Below are 19,954 nucleotides of genomic sequence, written 5' to 3' on the forward strand. Positions count from 1 at the left end.
TGGTGTTTGGTTGATATGTCATGGTGTTTGGTTGACATATCATGGTGTTTGATTGATATGTCATGGTGTTTAGTTGATATGTCATGGTGTTGGGTTGATGTGTCATAGTGTTGGGTTGATATGTCATGGTGTTGGGTTGATATGTCATGATCTTGAGTTGATATGTCATGGTGTTGGGTTGATATGTCAGTGTTGGGTTGATATGTCATGGTGTTGGGTTGACATATCATGGTGTTGGGTTGATGTGTCATGGTGTTGGGTTGACATATCATGGTGTTTGGTTGATATGTCATGGTGTTGGGTTGATATGTCATGGTGTTGGGTTGATATGTCATGGTGTTGGGTTGATATGTAATGGTGTTGGATTGACATATCATGGTGTTTGGTTGATATGTCATGGTGTTGAGTTGATATGTTATGGTGTTGGGTTGATATGTCATGGTGTTGGGTTGACATATCATGGTGTTGGGTTGACATATCATGGTGTTTGGTTGATATGTCATGGTGTTGGGTTGATATGTCATGGTGTTGGGTTGATATGTCATGGTGTTGAGTTGATATGTCATGGTGTTGGGTTGATGTGTCATGGTGTTGGGTTGATATGTCATGGTGTTGGGTTGATATGTCATGGTGTTGGGTTGATATGTCATGGTGTTGGGTTGATATGTAATGGTGTTGGGTTGACATATCATGGTGCTGGGTTGATATGTCATAGTGTTGGGTTGATATGTCATGGTGTTGGGTTGACATATCATGGTGTTTGGTTGATATGTCATGGTGTTGAGTTGATATGTAATGGTGTTGGGTTGACATATCATGGTGTTGGGTTGATATGTCATGGTGTTGGGTTGATATGTAATGGTGTTGGGTTGACATATCATGGTGCTGGGTTGATATGTCATAGTGTTGGGTTGATATGTCATGGTGTTGGGTTGATGTCATGGTGTTGGGTTGATATGTCATGGTGTTGGGTTGATGTCATGGTGTTGGGTTGATATTTCATGGTGTTGGGTTGATATGTCATGGTGTTGGGTTGACATATCATGGTGTTTGGTTGATATGTCATGGTGTTTGGTTGACATATCATGGTGTTGGGTTGACATATCATGGTGTTTGGTTGATATGTCATGGTGTTGGGTTGATATGTCATGGTGTTGGGTTGACATATCATGGTGTTTGGTTGATATGCCATGGTGTTGAGTTGATATGTTATGGTGTTGTGTTGACATATCATGGTGTTGGGTTGACATATCATGGTGCTGGGTTGATATGTCATAGTGTTGGGTTGATATGTCATGGTGTTGGGTTGATATGTCATAGTGTTGGGTTGATATGTCATGGTGTTGGGTTGATGTCATGGTGTTGGGTTGATATTTCATGGTGTTGGGTTGATATGTCATGGTGTTGGGTTGATGTCATGGTGTTGGGTTGATATGTCATGGTGTTTGGTTGGTATGTCATGGTGTTGAGTTGATATGTCATGGTGTTGGGTTGATGTCATGGTGTTGAGTTGATATGTCATGGTGTTGGGTTGATATGTCATGGTGTTGGGTTGATGTCATGGTGTTGAGTTGATGTTATAGTGTTGGGTTGATATGTCATAGTTTTGATATGTTTCGCTAAATCCCTGTTTCAATTGTCAGATTGATCAGGTAAAAGAAGTAAAACAAAGGTGACCATCCTGGATTTGAACACCTTTTTATTATATCGTCGTGTGTATACTGCTGTTTGTCTTTGTATAGTTTTGCACGTTAAATTTTCAGATTGATTGCATAAAGGATTTGACCATAAGGTGGCCATCTTGTAGTTGGGGATATCTCTCCAGGATATTTATCAACTTCTATGTCTATGTTCCTCTTTGTCCTTTTATAATTGTATGTGTTATTTTTTGTATTTGTATAGAACTAATAAAGATTATAGTAGTATGATAAAGGTTGCCGAGATCCCCTAGATGTATTTGTATAGAACTAATAAAGATTATAGTAGTATGATAAAGGTTGCCGAGATCCCCTAGATGTATTTGTATAGAACTAATAAAGATTATAGTAGTATGATAAAGGTTGCCGAGATCCCCTAGATGTATTTGTATAGAACTAATAAAGATTGTAGTAGTATGATAAAGGTTGCCGAGATCCCCTAGATGTATTTGTATAGAACTAATAAAGATTGTAGTAGTATGATAAAGGTTGCCGAGATCCCCTAGATGTATTTGTATAGAACTAATAAAGATCGTAGTAGTATGATAAAGGTTGCCGAGATCCCCTAGATGTATGTGTTTACTGTTGTGTTTCCAGCATTAGTTGATGGTAGTAGACACCGAGCCCAGTTTGATGCTCTAGTCAATAGGTTGAATGATTTTCAGTTAAATTGAAAATGTCAATTTTAATTCCAACAAAAGCAATCTTGAATATATTGATTAATGAATTATGCATTGACCGTAAACTTTAGTGTCAATTCAACAGAATAATTAAGAGGAAGCAATCAATCAAAGCAAAAAGAGCGATATATATTTAGCCTAGAACCAATAAATATAACCAATTATGTCAATCTATTGTGGATGCTGTTGGAATTAGGTACCATGTGTCTCCCTCTGGGGTCTGTTGGGGATACACCTGTCATTGAACTCCGCTATCAAAGAACAAATTAAAATCGCATCAACTCTTACAGGTATTAATTAACCCAAAGTATTAAAAACAGCTCTTCAGCTGTAACGGTTGGTTAACCGACAATGAAGAATTTAATGAAAAGCAGAACCCTTTTTTGGCCCCATCATTGATCTCTGAATCTCTGGTGTGGTCCTGTAGCTACCGTTAGAGAATCCCATTTCACAAGGACCATATCCAACATCAAACACCTTATATCCAACATCAAACACGGACTCATTATACCAAAAAATATGGGAGAAATGGACGAAAATGATTAAATCAAGCCCTTTTGTCGCCTTAGTTATGACTGGGCAGGGATTTCTGCCCAAATTTAAAACTAGGCACGAGGCATTTCTTGAAGTTCATACAACTCATTATCTTGTACATACAACTCAGTATCTTGTACATACAACTCATTATCTTGTACATACAACTCATTATCTCGTACATACGACTCATTATCTCGTACATACAAATCAGTATCTTGTACATACGACTCATTATCGAGTACGTACAACTTAGTATCTTGTATGTACATTTACAACTTAGTGTCCTGTACGTACAATTTAATATCCTGTATGTACAATTTAGTATCATGTACGTACAATTTAGTATCCTGTATGTACAATTTAGTATCCTGTATGTACCATTTAGTATCCTGTATGTACAATTTAGTATTCTGTACGTACAACTTAGTATTCTGTATGTACAATTTAGTATCCTGTATGTACAATTTAGTATTCTGTATGTACAATTTAGTATCATGTACGTACAACTCTGTATTATGTACGTACAATTTAGTATTCTGTATGTACAATTTAGTATTCTGTATGTACAATTTAGTATCCTGTATGTACAATTTAGTATCATGTACGTACAATTTAGTATCCTGTATGTACAATTTAGTATCATGTACGTACAATTTAGTATCATGTACGTACAATTTAGTATCCTGTATGTACAATTTAGTATCCTGTATATACAATTTAGTATCCTGTATGTACAATTTAGTATCATGTATGTACAATTTAGTATCCTGTATGTACAATTTAGTATCCTGTATGTACAATTTAGTATCATGTATGTACAATTTAGTATCCTGTATGTACAATTTAGTATCCTGTATGTACAATTTAGTATCATGTATGTACAATTTAGTATCCTGTATGTACAATTTAGTATTCTGTATGTACAATTTAGTATCATGTACGTACAACTCTGTATTATGTACGTACAATTTAGTATTCTGTATGTACAATTTAGTATTCTGTATGTACAATTTAGTATCCTGTATGTACAATTTAGTATCATGTACGTACAATTTAGTATCCTGTATGTACAATTTAGTATCATGTACGTACAATTTAGTATCATGTACGTACAATTTAGTATCCTGTATGTACAATTTAGTATCCTGTATGTACAATTTAGTATCATGTATGTACAATTTAGTATCCTGTATGTACAATTTAGTATCCTGTATGTACAATTTAGTATCATGTATGTACAATTTAGTATCCTGTATGTACAATTTAGTATCATGTATGTACAATTTAGTATCATGTATGTACAATTTAGTATCATGTATGTACAATTTAGTATCATGTATGTACAATTTAGTATCCTGTATGTACAATTTAGTATCCTGTACGTACAATTTAGTATCCTGTACGTACAATTTAGTATCCTGTATGTACAATTTAGTATCCTGTATGTACAATTTAGTATCCTGTATATACAATTTAGTATCCTGTATGTACAATTTAGTATTCTGTACGTACAATTTAGTATTCTGTACGTACAATTTAGTGTCATGGATGTACAATTTAGTATTCTGTACGTACAATTTAGTATCCTGTATGTACAATTTAGTATCCTGTATGTACAATTTAGTGTCCTGTATGTACAATTTAGTATCCTGTATATACAATTTAGTATCCTGTATGTACAACTCCGTATCTTGTACGTACAACTCCGTATTCTGTACGTACAATTTAGTATTCTGTATGTACAATTTAGTATCCTGTATGTACAATTTAGTATTCTGTATGTAACATTTAGTATCCTGTATGTACAATTTAGTATCCTGTATGTACAATTTAGTATTCTGTACGTAACATTTAGTATCCTGTATGCACAATTTAGTATTCTTTATGTACAATTTAGTATCCCGTATGTATAATTTAGTATCCTGTACGTAACATTTAGTATCCTGTATGTACAATTTAGTATCCTGTATGTACAATTTAGTATCCTGTATGCACAATTTAGTATTCTTTATGTACAATTTAGTATCCTGTATGTACAATTTAGTATCCTGTATGTACAATCTAGTATCCTGTATGTACAATTTAGTATCCTGTATGTACAATTTAGTATCTTGTATGTACAACTTTCTGTCCTGTACGTACAATTTAGTAGTGATGTGTCGATGATCGGGAATGATTGATTAACGGTTGATTATTGTCAACCGATTACGATCATCGATCATGTTTTGTATAATCGATATATCGGGTCCCTATGTTTATATACATGTAATGCCATCAGAATTTTTATTGTAATTGTTAACTAATTATATTTCTTAAGACACTATTCAGTTAAAATTCAATATTCTTTATTCACATGAGTATGGCATCTTTGGCTCTTATCTTTAAGCCCCTCAGTCTTGAAAAATCATTGAGGCAATGTAGTTGTCTAGTTGATACTCATAGGAGTCATAGCTCAGTGAACTATGATATTACTGAAATATATTTTTTTAAATGTATATACACGCTGCATGTTACATCAAAACAAAACAAAACAAAATGATAATAAGTGTTAACTTACAAGCTGCAATCATGTGTGTATTTTCTTGTCATAATAAACTTGTCAAGTTTTATAATCACTAGTTTGTTAATTTTAATTTCAATAGGATGTTTTAATGGCATTATACATTCTTTGACACATAGATATAAATAGCAAATGAATAAGTAAGTGTCAGTTGCCTTCTCTGGCTCAATTTTGTTTACATTTTTTATTTCAAACAGACTAATCAATACCAACCAATAATAATCGTATAATCGGTTACAGAGATCATCCGATTACAACCGATCATCGGTTGCCGTGTTCAACCGATTACCCAACACTACAATTTAGTAACCTGTACGTAACATTTAGTATCCTGTGTACAATTTAGTATCTTGTACAAAGTCACACAGGTTAACTGCTTATGTGTTAACTTGATACTGGAGTGGTTTTTGGGAGCCGTGTCTCTTTCCTACAATTGTGTATTTTTGTTTTCATCACACTGATGTTCAGTTGTACTTTGTGTTCCAATTTTTTGTCCGAATTTGGTTTCAACCATTTCTTGGCAAAGAATTTTGAGAACAATTGTTCTGATGAGAGGTGGCACCGCGATAGGGTGTTTAGATGTACAATTTTAAAATCCTTCTGTTTGGACAAAGGTACATTGTATTGCTTGGTTTAAATAGTCTGTTGTGGTCCATTATAACTCCTAGTCACAGGTTGGTTCTCATATCTCCGTGGAAGACATTGAGGCCCTGAATCAGCATATTACACAAATTCTTACCCTTAACTATCACCTTGTGTAAAAGACACCTATACCAAACATATCATTATAGACACAACAACAGCTTGTTATATGATAAAATTTAATTGCTTCTGTGAAATTTTCCAGACATATCAAATGAGTAAATATTATGAAACTTAATAGACTTTATTATGTGACAATGTGATAGAATACTGCCCATCAAGCGAGTACACCATGAGAAATGGTACCACAAATTTTGAATTTTTCCTTTAAAATGCAACAGTGATTCCTTTTCATTGGTCATATAATAAACATTATTGTCATTTACTTTGGTGAATATAGAAATTTATTAACCTTGGATTATCATATAAACCGTAGAATATCATTATAACCTTGGTAAATATCACAATCTTTAGGTTAATGAATACCTATATCAACCTCGGCTACATGTTGATAGCTGTACAATATTATACTGTAAATATATTTGTATTCAATATTGTATTGTAAAACAATGAACACATTAACAATAAAACAAGTATATAACATACAAATGTTTGTTTAGTCTTGCAATTATCATTAAAAAGAAGTAATAATAAACAATTGAGAATGCTAGTACAGTAACACCTTTGTACTACTGGAACACTTTGACTGGTGAGAATTTTTGTGGTAGCAATTAATATTCTTCCTGGATTTTTTTTAATAGGGCATGGTACAATATTTTATGTTGTAAAATACACATACAGACCATTTCATCTGCAACTTATTAATATATATGAGAAAATTAATTTTTGTAATCTTTAATATTTTCTGATAATCAGAACTACTAACTTGAATTCTGTCAGGGGCAAAATTTAAGGTGTACAAGTTACGACAGATCTGCAGTAACATGTCAAATTCACTGCTCAAGGATCACAATCAAAGATGTCTAGTTAAGAACATCTACACTTTGAGCTACAATAAGTTGAAGTAGCTCTGTAAAATTAGAATTGTAATAAAAGTCCAGGATAGCAAGCAGAGAACAATGTCATTCTCTGAAACTCCTCTACAAAGTTCTGAACAGGAAGTGGAAAACTTGGATGACGGAGTCCTCTATTACATAACTGTACTCAAAAGTCCAGGACAGGAAGTGGAGAATTCAGAAACTCGGTAAGATAATAGAATCCACCATTATTCCAGGACAAACACTGGGACAGACATCAGTGGATTGGGGATATAACCTCGTTCATGAACACAGTAGCTATGGTGATTCCTCTCTCCTCGGTACGACAGGAACATTCTGATAACATTCCTTGGTCCATCTCACAATTCCTTTGTGATTCTCACTCGCACACATTCATACACCTGCCTTCTGTCCATATATACAGTCCTTTCACTCCAATGCTCTTTTCACTTCTTAGGCGGGGGTCTGAAATATAACCAGAACAAAGAGTTTAGTGACAAACCTCACAATTATCCTGTAGTCGAGCATCTATGTACATCACGGAGACATACAAAAGTCTGTAAAATGGTAGTTGCTAATTCTATTTAAAGAGACTATAACAGTAAAAATTGGAAAAAAATAATCAAGCATAATTTTGTTTTTAAATGGCGAGTCTAATTCTTAAAATACATGAGCAATTTTTACCAAAATTTTTCAGATATATGAGGGAAAATATTTCCAAAATAGTGATTCAGTATCAATGACGAAACCTCTCACCAATGACTGATAAGGACTAACTTTGGGTACAGTTCTACTCTACAAGTTACCTAATGATAATTAACTTGCACACTATTAAATCTTTCATTTCATAACTAGGGAATATTGATCTTATTAGGATGTAACACTGGTAGAGAACTGGTGCTCATTGACACCCTTCATATTTCTATTTTTTTAAAATATTTTTTCCATTTAACTTCTAAATATCAGTTTTAAACATTTGTAACTAAAATTAAAATACAAGATATGTTTGAAATAGCATCTTTCAGTAGTTTTTGGACACATCGGTAAACAGCCATGTCCGTATGTTTGGGTGATGTTAGACTATCACTGATTTTTCTATATCAACATGCCACACTGTTTTAAAAACAAATACACAATAGTTCATCGATAACAATTACACAATAGTTCATCGATAACAATTACACAATAGTTCATCGATAACAAATACACGATAGTTCATCGATAACAATTACACAATAGTTCATCGATAACAATTACACAATAGTTCATCGATAACAATTACACGATAGTTCATCGATAACAAATACACGATAGTTCATCGATAACAATTACACAATAGTTCATCGATAACAATTACACAATAGTTCATCGATAACAATTACACAATAGTTCATCGATACCAGCAGATGTAGCTTGGAGAAACACAGCCATGTTTAACTTACCTGTACATGCCCACTACCACGGCGTGGTCTCTCTCGTAGGGTTCCAACGTGAGCTGTTCTGTGGGTTTAATCTTCTCCGCCTTTAGTTTATTTACCTCATCAGCAAACACTGCCTCTGGTTCCGCTGTCGAGTCGATACAGTTTGCCTGTATCACAAAGGGAATACTCTTAATTTCTTTGGATGAATATGTTAATATTCTGGATTTTAATTTTAAATATTCCAGGTATACCATACTTTAATTAGCTGACAGGAGCTATGTCCAATCAAGTTAAAATAAACAAACTTCATAACATTTGGTAACAAGAAATCAGTTTCTGAAACAGGTATGTTTGGTTTTGGTTTGGTTTATTTAGTTTAACGTCCTATTACAGCTAAGGTAATTTAAGGACGGCCTCCCGTGCGTGCGATATGCATGTGTGTGGTGGGTGCGTATGTGTGTTTTGGGAGGCATGTACTTCCTGTTTTGATACAAATTTTTGCCAAATTCCAAAACTTGTTAATTTTTTTTTAAATGTCTAAATTGATTGCACACAATGTTTCATCCCACTGTTCATTATTATTCTTCACACTGAATTTGGACAGACTGATGGACAGACATAAGCTCATAATGATGTGAGCTTAGTTTATTGTTTGAGAACAAATAACTAGTATTATCAGTGTCATTTTATGGTACAAACACACTAGTTATGCCTACTAGCACTTTTCCAGGGGAATAATCTAGAAAATAGTATACTGACTCTCAGCAGATGAGAGGTTTTTGTAAGTGAAATAACTTGAGATGAGATTATGATCCGATATAATCAATTAACAAATTGATAACAAATTGAAATTTTTTTAAATTGATCAAGAGGATATCAATTTTACAAGTGCAAGTTCTAGGTAACTTTGGAATTTAGTTAAATTTATAAAACACAACAAAAATTTAATATGACTCTAGATCTATAAACATTGTTATTATTTTCTAAGATCTGTCCATACAGTAAGTCAGTAACTGTGTATATAATCGATTAGCTATATCATAACCAATAATAACTGATGATTCAGATTGATTTATTGAAACATGCTGCAGACAGCATGACACATGTAAAAATAATTTACCTTGATGGAGATGACGATATGACCTTTGTCCTTCAGGAAGTTGTGTGCGTTAATGGCCACAATTCTGGCTTGGTCTGGCTGGGCAACATCAGCAAATATCACATCTACCATTCCTGTTAAAAAACATGTTATACTATGTCATACTGAGAAAATGATCAGAGCGGTATGTTATTTACAAAGCTTTGAGTTCCAGGGCTCAAAGTGGATATTTTCAACAGGTGGCTTACTTGGCTACCAAGTCTTAAAATCAAGGTGCCAATTGGAAAAGTTAGTCGCCCGACAAAGTTGTTTTACATTTAAAAAAATCTTTTAATTCTGTAGCTCAGTGTAACATCTCTGTGTAACTTTTTCAATTGTGAACATCATTTTAGAATTGACTGCAACCTTTGAAAGATTAACTAAATCGCAAATTCACTAGGGCTGTAATGAGTACCCGGGTGACCCGTCGTCACAGGTCGGTTTTGATCCCGACCCGGGTTTGAAATTGTACGAACATAGAACTAACTACTATAGTTCACTATTCAAAGTATTCATTTAACACAAACAAATCTGTGTTCATAATATCAAAGGCCTCTCCTGTTCTATTCTAAACGTCCGTACAGGGCTACAACTCTAGAGCCAACGGTAACCGGGTAAGGGTCGGGTTGTAAAGACCGAATAGCCGGAGCAAAACATTTGTACCCGTGACAGCCCTAAACTTAACACAATTTTTTAGTGGCCATGCAGTCGCCTTATAAGTCAGTAAATGGTCGCCAATGGTGTTTCTAATGCCATATGATCTCAGATTAATGGCATAGGACTTTCGTCAGGTATAACACACGGCCAAGTGGATATAATGTCACCTTGTACCAGATTAATCTGGTCTTGGGTAGTGTACAAGCTTTACCCCTCTCACGTCCTGAAACTGTTTTCGTATTTGATATGTATATATATATGGGCTAACCATGAAAGTTTGTACCCCAAATATAATTGTAAACCTCAAAACAGGAGATCGAGTACACAACAAAATTTAATGTTATGGCATAGGTTCAACAGATTTCATTTAAAAGACTAAAGGACAGTGTTTTCTTGTACATGAAATGAAGAAATATAATGTAATCCCAAGATCTAAATTTATGGTTAAGTGGTTTAATTCACTGTCCTTTTGTCATTATGCATCATCTCACTCTTCAAGTTTTTACCTCAGACGAGATTTTCCTATGAAGTGTCAGCCCACAAGAGAGATTGATAGAATCTTACATGGTTCTGTGGAGATATCTCAACCAGAGTGTAAATGTTAGGCTTGTTTTCCAAATCAAAATTCTTTTCAGGGAAACACAACAACATATCATGATCATAAAGCTAACCAAGTCTGAAAGAAATTGGTTTAAAAATGTAGGAAAAAAAATCAAATACTGAAATTTATATAGGGGAATAACTTTTGCAAAAACATTCAAATTTCATTTCAAAATTCTTTTCCAGGAAACACATCTTCATTTCATTATTAAAATATATAATAAGTTTCAAAGATATCAGTCTAAAATGCAGGAGGAGATTGCCAGACAAACAAAAGTTAACGCCAGACGGACAAAAGGACAACACCATATTATAATACCATAACACTCCTGTCAAATTTGGTGACTGACGTATAAACAAGAGCTGTTGGACAACAGCATAGCTCGTCTTGCAAATGTTTGTCAATAAATAATCAAAATATATTAATTGGTATGGTTTCGCAAATTGCATCAATAATATTTATTTTATTTAATTGATCAGATTGTGCATTATGTATTCATGCAATTTTCAAAACCACCCAATATATATGTAAATTATTTCTTGACAAACATTCGGGAGACAAGCTATGCTGTTGTTGAATGAATAAATATATTAAATTATTACTTTTGGACCTAATTCTTCATTTTTTTGATAATTATCCTAACAAGAGTTGTCTCCCTTGCAAAATGTGAAACCATATAATTGTCTAATGTGAGCATTTTCACATTGTTTTCTTTTCAGTTTCACTCCATGAAGAGATAGTGTAACTCCAGAGGAACTCTTTTACCAAATATCAGCACCCTAGTACAATTATGAAGTGATGTATTAATAGCTTTCAACACTTGCACAATTTTTTTTTTTAAATCTTAAAAAAAAATCTTTCTGTTTTGCCATCGACGATACTTTAGGCATATGTGCATGTTCATGATGTTGTGTTCATCACGACAGTCGGATTGATCACGATTCAGACAAGAACAAACAGATATTTGTCCACGTGAAATTGGAGTATTAATATTAAAATTTGCAATTTTTGTAATCATCACCTGAATTTTTGCTCGGAACAGCGAAGTCGGAATTTTTTATATCTTTTTCTTTGATGTTGCCATTTTTGTCGACTCATAATCTGTATCAACAAGACGTCTAGCCACAGCCTTGTGTACTGTGTGGGGGGTATGATTCAAATGCATTGGTGACTTTGTACTATTTAATCGAAAGTAGAAACGGGAGCAAGACGGAAAAGTTTCGATTGACTCTGTCCGGCTGATAAACTCAATATTTTGTTTCGCCAGTATAAGTAAAATCACCAGTGGATGAAAAGGTTTAGTAAGTGGTTTTTCCCAAAATAATAGCCGGTTGTGCTTATGGAAATAGCCGACGATTTTTGCCGGCAACCGGCTATTATCGAGAACACTGCTGATATGATCTAGGAAATCACCGGTGTCTATAAATAGAACACAAAAGAGTTCCACTTGAACATAAATGGTGGAACACACGTTCTCTGGTCTAAAGATCAGCTGGCATGGTTTACAAGTTTACAGGAATATTCAAGTGATGTTTAAGCTTATTATATGATAATGAATAGATATCTTCATCTGGAAAATTTTGATGACTGAATATTTTACCGTTTCCAAAGCCTTGGGTATTCTGCTATAAGGTAGAGTCTGTTTCATAAAACTTCAGAATAACTAATCTTAATAAGGTCGCCCCCACTGTCAATTATCCACGCCCTGCTCCCTTATTAGGTCAAATACGGTATTTAAAAAAAAAAAAAAAAAAAAAAAAAAACAGATTTAAAAATAAAAAAATAAAATTCTATTTAGTTTTACTAAAGGAAAGGATAGTCTTACTCCAGAGGGACTCTATTGCCAAAAATCAGCACCCTAGTACAATTATTAAGTGATGTATTAATACCTTTGAACACTTGTACCAAAAACTTTCAAAAATCTGTTTTTTTCACCAAAAAAATCTTTTAGTTTAACTCCGATGGGGGACAGTTTAACCTCCAAAGAGCCCATATTACCATAAATAACTATGCCTTTCAACACTTGCACCAAAAACTTATCATTTGAAAAACCAACGCTGACATCGACGCCGGAGTGACAACATAAAATCTCCCTCTTCTTTGAAGAGACGAGCTAAAATTGATGCTGTCATTGCACTGTTGCGAAAAGCATAATAGCCAGCTCTCTTTCCTTTCCCCATGTGAGATAGAGTTATCCCCTCCCTAGCAACCACAGGATCACCCAGTGAAGTATAGGAAAAGTTCATCTGAAACACATACAACACATTTTATGAAATTGTTCCTTACCCATTAGCATCCTGTACTTGTGAGGATGTCTGGCGTCCTCTATGATGGGGATGATGTTTGTCCTTTTCTTGGCTACGTTGATGAGATCCCGTCCACTTCTGTGTGAGAATTCTACTGCATATACTAAGCCTTCCTGAAAAACATCAACCATGCTTGTCAAGAAATCATTCAATAAGTTGTGCATGTCAGAGTTGATCTCATTACCATTGTTTAAGATTTCGTTGCAGAAAATCAGCCATCAGCCCCATTCCATTCTTTCCCTATTTTAGTGAGTCGGTCGGGTAACCACAAACAAACAATTTTTTAATGATGGCCTTAGCCATGAAATGTTGCTTTAAAACCTTAATTAAAAGTTACAACCCTAATCCCCATTTATTCATTGTTAGAACTAATTTTTTTGTAATCTGAAAACAATTGAAAGAATGAAATTTTTAATTGTATAAGTGTTCAATATCTTTCATATACCAGAATCTTACATGTTTTATCAATTTAAATTTTGCATTTTGCATACACAATGGAACAAGGGAGAACTAAGGACTCATCAGTCCTATAATGTACACTGTATATACGATAGAACAAGAGAAGAACCTACCGGCCCTACGATGTCAGACACATGGCTGACAGTTGTTCCTGAGGCAGCTCCGAGGTAAAGAACTTTACTGCCAGGTTTCATGTGTATCTGGTCAACACCACCCAAAATGGCAGCAGCCAACTTTGATCTGAATGGGTTCCAGGTCCTGTACTCGGTTTTGGTCTCACCAATCTACAAACAGTATGTGATTATGTATCTGACTCCAAGCCATGAAGTAATGTGGCCAAAATATATCATTCCCAAACTCTATGATTTTATTTAATATTCAGTTAAATGGTTCAATTGTAGAATATTTGGACAATTTAAAATTCACAGTCAATTATCTTTTTTTCCAATGATCATTTCTAAGCACAATAGAAGCTAATTCTATCATAATAAAATTGGAATGGATCATTATGCTAGACAATTTCTTTCAAGGTCTTGGAATAATAGATATTAAAGGTAATTGAGATCAGCTACAGAATATAATTCCCTAGAATCAAAAGCCAACAGCTTGCAAAAACACTTCTTCGATTTTGAACCTGCATTTTTTTAATGATATGCAACAACAAATACATTAAACCAGCTGGTCTGTAACATATATCCCTCTGTCTGACAACTGAGAGCACTGTTTACCTCTGTGCTGATTCTCTTCTCTCCGTAAACTGCCTCCCCGGGAACCATGTTCAGTGTTACTAAGGCATCCTCCTTCCCGCGGGCAATGAACACACCTAGTCAACAGACAGGAAATAAACATAAATCTCTTAACGGATTAACTTCAGGGACTACATGTATCTACAACAGATTAACTTCAGGGACTACATGTATCTACAACAGATTAACTTCAGGGACTACATGTATCGCAAACATTTTAACTTTAGGGACCGTTTGTATAATAAAACAACTTTTAATTCTTGGTGACAAGTTGGAGTACTTTTTCTTGTCAGTGTTGCCAAATGTTTTAGATGTGGTAACAATGCAACTCTCAATAAAGACATTTAATTTATTGTATATTATTCTAACATTACAATCTTTCAGTGAAATGCCATACTATTAGATAAAACAATGACCATTTATCTCTGTACAGAATATGGCTACAACCTGATATCTATGTGACATATTGCTTTACAGTTTTCTTTTAAATTCCTGCGTAAGTCCATATAAAGCAAAAGAATGATGAAAACATAAATCAATTGATAGTGGAGGTATAGATAAAACAATGTACCCTGATGTCTGTGAGGCTCTACCACCACTGTCCTTCCACCCCTCATTCCGCCTCGGCCACCTCTACCTGTAAAAAATAATCATCAAACAACATTTTTAATTTTGTCAGAGCAACACAGGAAATCTTGTATGGTCATCAAACTTCCAATAAACAAACATAATAATGAAACTTTTTTTATATTCTACAAACTGACTATAGGGGGGGGGGGGGGGGGGGGGGGGGGGGGATAAAAAGGGAAACAAATAAAATAAATAATTTTGGGAAATGTAATAATTTGAGTTGTCCTATAATCATAACAGATACTACATTTGTGTATGTTTTGCATTGTGGTATCTTTTCATTTATTTCATACATGAATATATAATAACTTATCCCCTGTCTAATAGGTGGTAAAAAAAAGCCTCAAAATCACTTCTTTACTTTGGTTAATGATACTATCTTTGTGAAGAAATTCTTACCTCCGCGGCCTCCAGCTCCCCTTCCACCTCTTCCCCCTCGTCCACGGTCACCAAACCCTCCACCAAACCCTCCTCGACCTCCTCGGCCCCCACGACCACCTCTGTCACCAAATCCTCCTCTTCCTCCTCTGCCTCCTCGGTCACCAAATCCTCCTCGGTCACCAAATCCTCCTCGGTCACCAAATCCTCCTCGTCCTCTTCCTCCGCCCCCACGGCCTCCTCCGAAGCCTCGGCCACCGGGTGAAAAACCTGAAATGCAGTGGTTTGGTCAGTGTTTTTCATTTTAATCAAATGAAAACATGCACATACCGGAGTGTCAACATTTTACCTGTTACTCAACCGTGACCTATCAGGCAGAGATGAAAAGTCTGTCACGTGTCACAATAACCTAACTGTACAGTGCACGTGCTTCATTGTTTTCAGCAATATGCAAATTAAACAAAATTCTATACTGCCTATAAAATTGTATGTCATGTTTACAAATAAATAGACTAATTATTTTGATAAGTCTAGTGAATTATCTCGGTAACTCGTCGTTACATCTTGGTGAGACAATAACCCGACAAATCAAATATAAAGTTAATCTATTGTACTGAATATGCCATCAATATACTCAGCTGATAAGAAATGTATAAACGCATCCATGTTCGTTGTCATTATCATCTTATAAGTACATACAAAAAATTAAATCATCGTAATCTCATATAGCCCTAGATTGCTAATTATACATCAGATTCTGTTGAATAAACTGACGATTCTGAAAATCAGAACTGAATAACTGGTCAGTGGCACAAGGGCTAGGAACGTGGCTGGAAATCGGCTTTTACAACACGCATCCAATTACATACTTCTAATTTTAATTATTGAGATAACAAAACATATCACTGTGCATGTAAAAGCATCTACAACATTTAAGATCACTTACCAGGACGTCCCATTTCTTTAATGTGTTGTCACGCTGTATTAAAACTTTAGCAAACACGTGTTTCTCCAATTCGCTTTACCCACAATTCTCTTCGAGAAAACTTCCGGTTACTAGGGGAGGTAAATCATGTTGCCTCTACGGGAAAATCTTACTACATAATTTCAGAGACCTATATACTATATAGGTCTAGGTCTCTGATAATTTTCGTAACTATTTTGCATATATATTCAAAGTGATATCAACATTGTCGATTCACATTTTTTACATAAACACCATAAGTATTAATGTATTTTCAAAACAATGAATAGAAATAGTTAGTTCTAAGTCGAACTAATACGTTGAGAAACGTTCGATAATTTTGTAAGAGTTACCTCCCTTTAATAATCCAAACGCCATCTAAGACATTAAGAGAAACTAAATTCCTTTAAATTCCTCGTAATTTGTACACAAGCGTATACGATTTTACACTGAAACGATTAACTTTCATAATTTTAACATTGTGAAATAATAAATATCAACAGTAGGTGGTGAGATTGGTGTAAACAACCATACGCTCATTACAAGACACCTCGTTTATGGCTACTTATATTACTGTAAATAACAATTTCAAACCACACGCGGATTAACCGTCTTTATCGAGGGGCTGAGGGCTTGTCCAATGAGAGTCAATCGAGGGCAAGACTGCTTACACCCATGATTTAATTTCACCGCACCGCCTGCACGTAAGTGTGGGTTTGGGTGCAATTTTTGGTAATTCTCTGAATGGAGAAAAAAGCAAATGAATGTGTGAAACTCTGTATAGGTTTATACCGATCTGAAGTTTAAGAGTCAAACTCGCATGACGAAGTTTTATCCTTCTTTCATTTAAAACAGATACCCATGTTTGTCATGTTGATTATTTATTATTTTAAAAGGAGGAATCGACCTTGATATAAAAATTAATATTGATCAATATAAAAAATATAGGTGTGTATCAAGGGAGACAACTCCATTGTTACACATGCCATATCATATTCCAGGTGTGCAGAGAGTGAACGGGTACTTAGCTCCTGTAGTATCGAGGTTGGTACTATATTAATGATAACGGTTTATAGATTAATGATCATTGTAGAAGTAATAGCCTGTTCTTTTTTCCTCTTTCGCTTAGCCATTCCATTCATATGCATTGTTGCGTCATTTCGGATGTTTATAGTCAGCTTATTCTAACAACGTGCACATAAATGATAAAAAAATAAATAACCAGTATTTATTTTTTCTGTCCTAAGTCTTAAATGTTCAAATTTACCAGTTTCATTTAGTTCTTTTACATTATTTACACTTAACAGTGTTACTAATTTAGAAGCATTATGTAATGATAATTCTCAACAAACTGTTGTCAAAGATCAGAGTAAAATGGACATCCTTAATTCTATTTTCTATTACACTGAAGTATAATAATCAACTGCAGTTACATGCCAGAGATAAGTTAGTCGTATTTTATCTTGTTCAGTTTTGAATGTTAATTTTTCATTCGTCATTCGACTCAATTCTATGTCCCAGACACGCTTTTAATACAAAATTAGAAGTAACTTTCAGTTTTAGCCAATACTTTAAAGTTTTAAGTCTCCTGATTATATTTACACTGTATACATGTAATGGGAACTTGCTCAATTCTAAATGCAAAAAAAAAAAAAAATAAAAAAATAAAATAAAAATCATTACATGTTAGTTTTATGGACTCAAAATAATCTTTTGCAAAAACAGTGTGCACTTTTTCTATGTCTGGTGCTTTATGATGTCCCCATATTTTACTTGCACATCCTCATATACTATTAAGATATAAATAAAACATGGAACATTGTGTCTTTATATCAAATGAATTACTGTTCAACTTAATATTTATGACGAAAGAAACTTTCCTACCTTGATTAGCAACATGAATTTGAGTGGTTTTTTTGGGGTTTTTTTATTGTGATTGAATAACATTCCAAAAAATAATTGAATTCATCAACTACTTCAAAAACTACATTATCATCAGACCACTCTTCGTTGTCACGCTGTCTACTTCAGTTTCTAAAGATAATGATTTTAGTTTTATCAACATTAAAAAAATAAGTGTCACCCTCCATTTATTATTATATATATACAACGCATCTAAAATTTCTTGTTAAGACTGAGATGACTCTGCAGTCAAAAAAGGTACATCCGCATACATAATTCATAATAAATTGATCAAACCATTTTAAACTGATTGACAGTTCTCCCTAATAGAATACTTTCATAATCAATGACATATCAACTGTCCAGAATGGATGGCAACATATTTCCTATTAATAATCCGATCGTGTTTCTGTGGTATTCTGACAAAAATCTATTATGCTTGATACAAGACTTCACATTATCATATAAAGATTGTATTATTTTTAATATCTTTCCATCAATTCCCTGCTTTATTGATCTAGACCATAAACGGCTTCTATCAATCAAATCAATTAGATTAAATTCATTTTTTTACCTTTGGCTTGCCAGCCAATCAGTTTTGTACAAACACAATACATACTACATCACATTGTACAAAATACAAAGGATAACATTAACATACATGGTATTCATATTGCATACATTACATATCATAAACACCGATCCATTACATTACACGTATATTATTATATATGGTGATACTTATACTTTTAGGAAATACTTTTAATAATATATATATAACGTGCTGCGGGTATTTCTGGCTAGGCGATTGCATGGATGCCGTAGATCGTGAGTTCGAGGCCCGGTCAGGGCATTAAAACGTTCTTTATTTAAGAACGCCGATGTGGCGCAGCGGTATAGGCTGCGGGTATTTCTGGCTAGGCGATTGGGTGCCGTAGATCGTGAGTTCGAGGCCCGGTCAGGGCACGAGTCAAAAAGTTGTCTTCCTTCGTCATTTGTGTTGCTAAGTTATATATCTATTTATTAGCACAATGTATCATATACACTATGTGTTGGTGATCCGAAGATATAGATTTGAATTTCCTGTCGTAGTTGTACCGAGAGAAATATATATATGTACAATTCGTATCCATGTATGTAAATACATTGCCATCCAGGTATTCATATCATCTTATAGACGACTTCCACAATGATCATGTCAGGGTATCGGGCCAACCATCACTGCGCCATTGAAACGGTTTTTTTTTAAGAACGCCGATGTGGCGCAGCGGTATAGGCTGCAGGTATTTCTGTGAGTTTCTGTTTCGTGAGTTCGAGGCCCGGTCAGGGCACGAGTCAAAAACTTCTTGTGACCGCGGAAATCAAACGCTTTCTTCTGATAATATACAGCATTACAATCATTTCTTATATTTTAATGTTTTGTTAACCATCGTTTGCAGAACAAATATAGGTCTATATAAAACCAGGCTTAAATCCAAACTGAGCATCTGTTATTATACTGTTTATCTCATTCTATCAGCCTCTTATTAAGTTTATAGATGTAAATACTTGGCCCATACAACTTATTGTTGTCAAACTTCTGCCATTATTCGGATTATCGATATCACATTTTTGAAAGAGACTCAAAAAAAAAAAAAT

The 19,954-nt window shown here is 34.4% G+C and overlaps 1 protein-coding gene and 1 non-coding gene across 2 annotated transcripts; one reads left to right on the plus strand and one right to left on the minus strand.

The window, feature by feature from the left end:
• Nucleotides 1–5,643: 5,643 nt before the first annotated feature.
• Nucleotides 5,644–16,514, minus strand: LOC117340909 (rRNA 2'-O-methyltransferase fibrillarin-like). Its single transcript, XM_033902691.1, has 9 exons — nt 16,397–16,514; nt 15,472–15,720; nt 15,014–15,079; nt 14,425–14,519; nt 13,810–13,980; nt 13,218–13,350; nt 9,656–9,768; nt 8,557–8,702; nt 5,644–7,579 (listed from the first exon to the last, which is right to left on the minus strand). The coding sequence occupies exons 1-9, from the start codon at nt 16,407–16,409 to the stop codon at nt 7,561–7,563; spliced, it is 1,005 nt and encodes a 334-aa protein (XP_033758582.1). The 5' UTR covers nt 16,410–16,514; the 3' UTR covers nt 5,644–7,560.
• Nucleotides 16,515–17,021: 507 nt separating this feature from the next.
• On the plus strand, nt 17,022–17,151 carry LOC117341559. Its single transcript, XR_004535667.1, has one exon. It is a non-coding gene; the product is annotated as a U4atac minor spliceosomal RNA (small nuclear RNA).
• Nucleotides 17,152–19,954: the final 2,803 nt, after the last annotated feature.

Source organism: Pecten maximus, chromosome 13, assembly GCF_902652985.1.
Source record: "Pecten maximus chromosome 13, xPecMax1.1, whole genome shotgun sequence".
In the NCBI taxonomy this organism is placed as follows: Eukaryota; Metazoa; Mollusca; class Bivalvia; order Pectinida; family Pectinidae; genus Pecten; species Pecten maximus.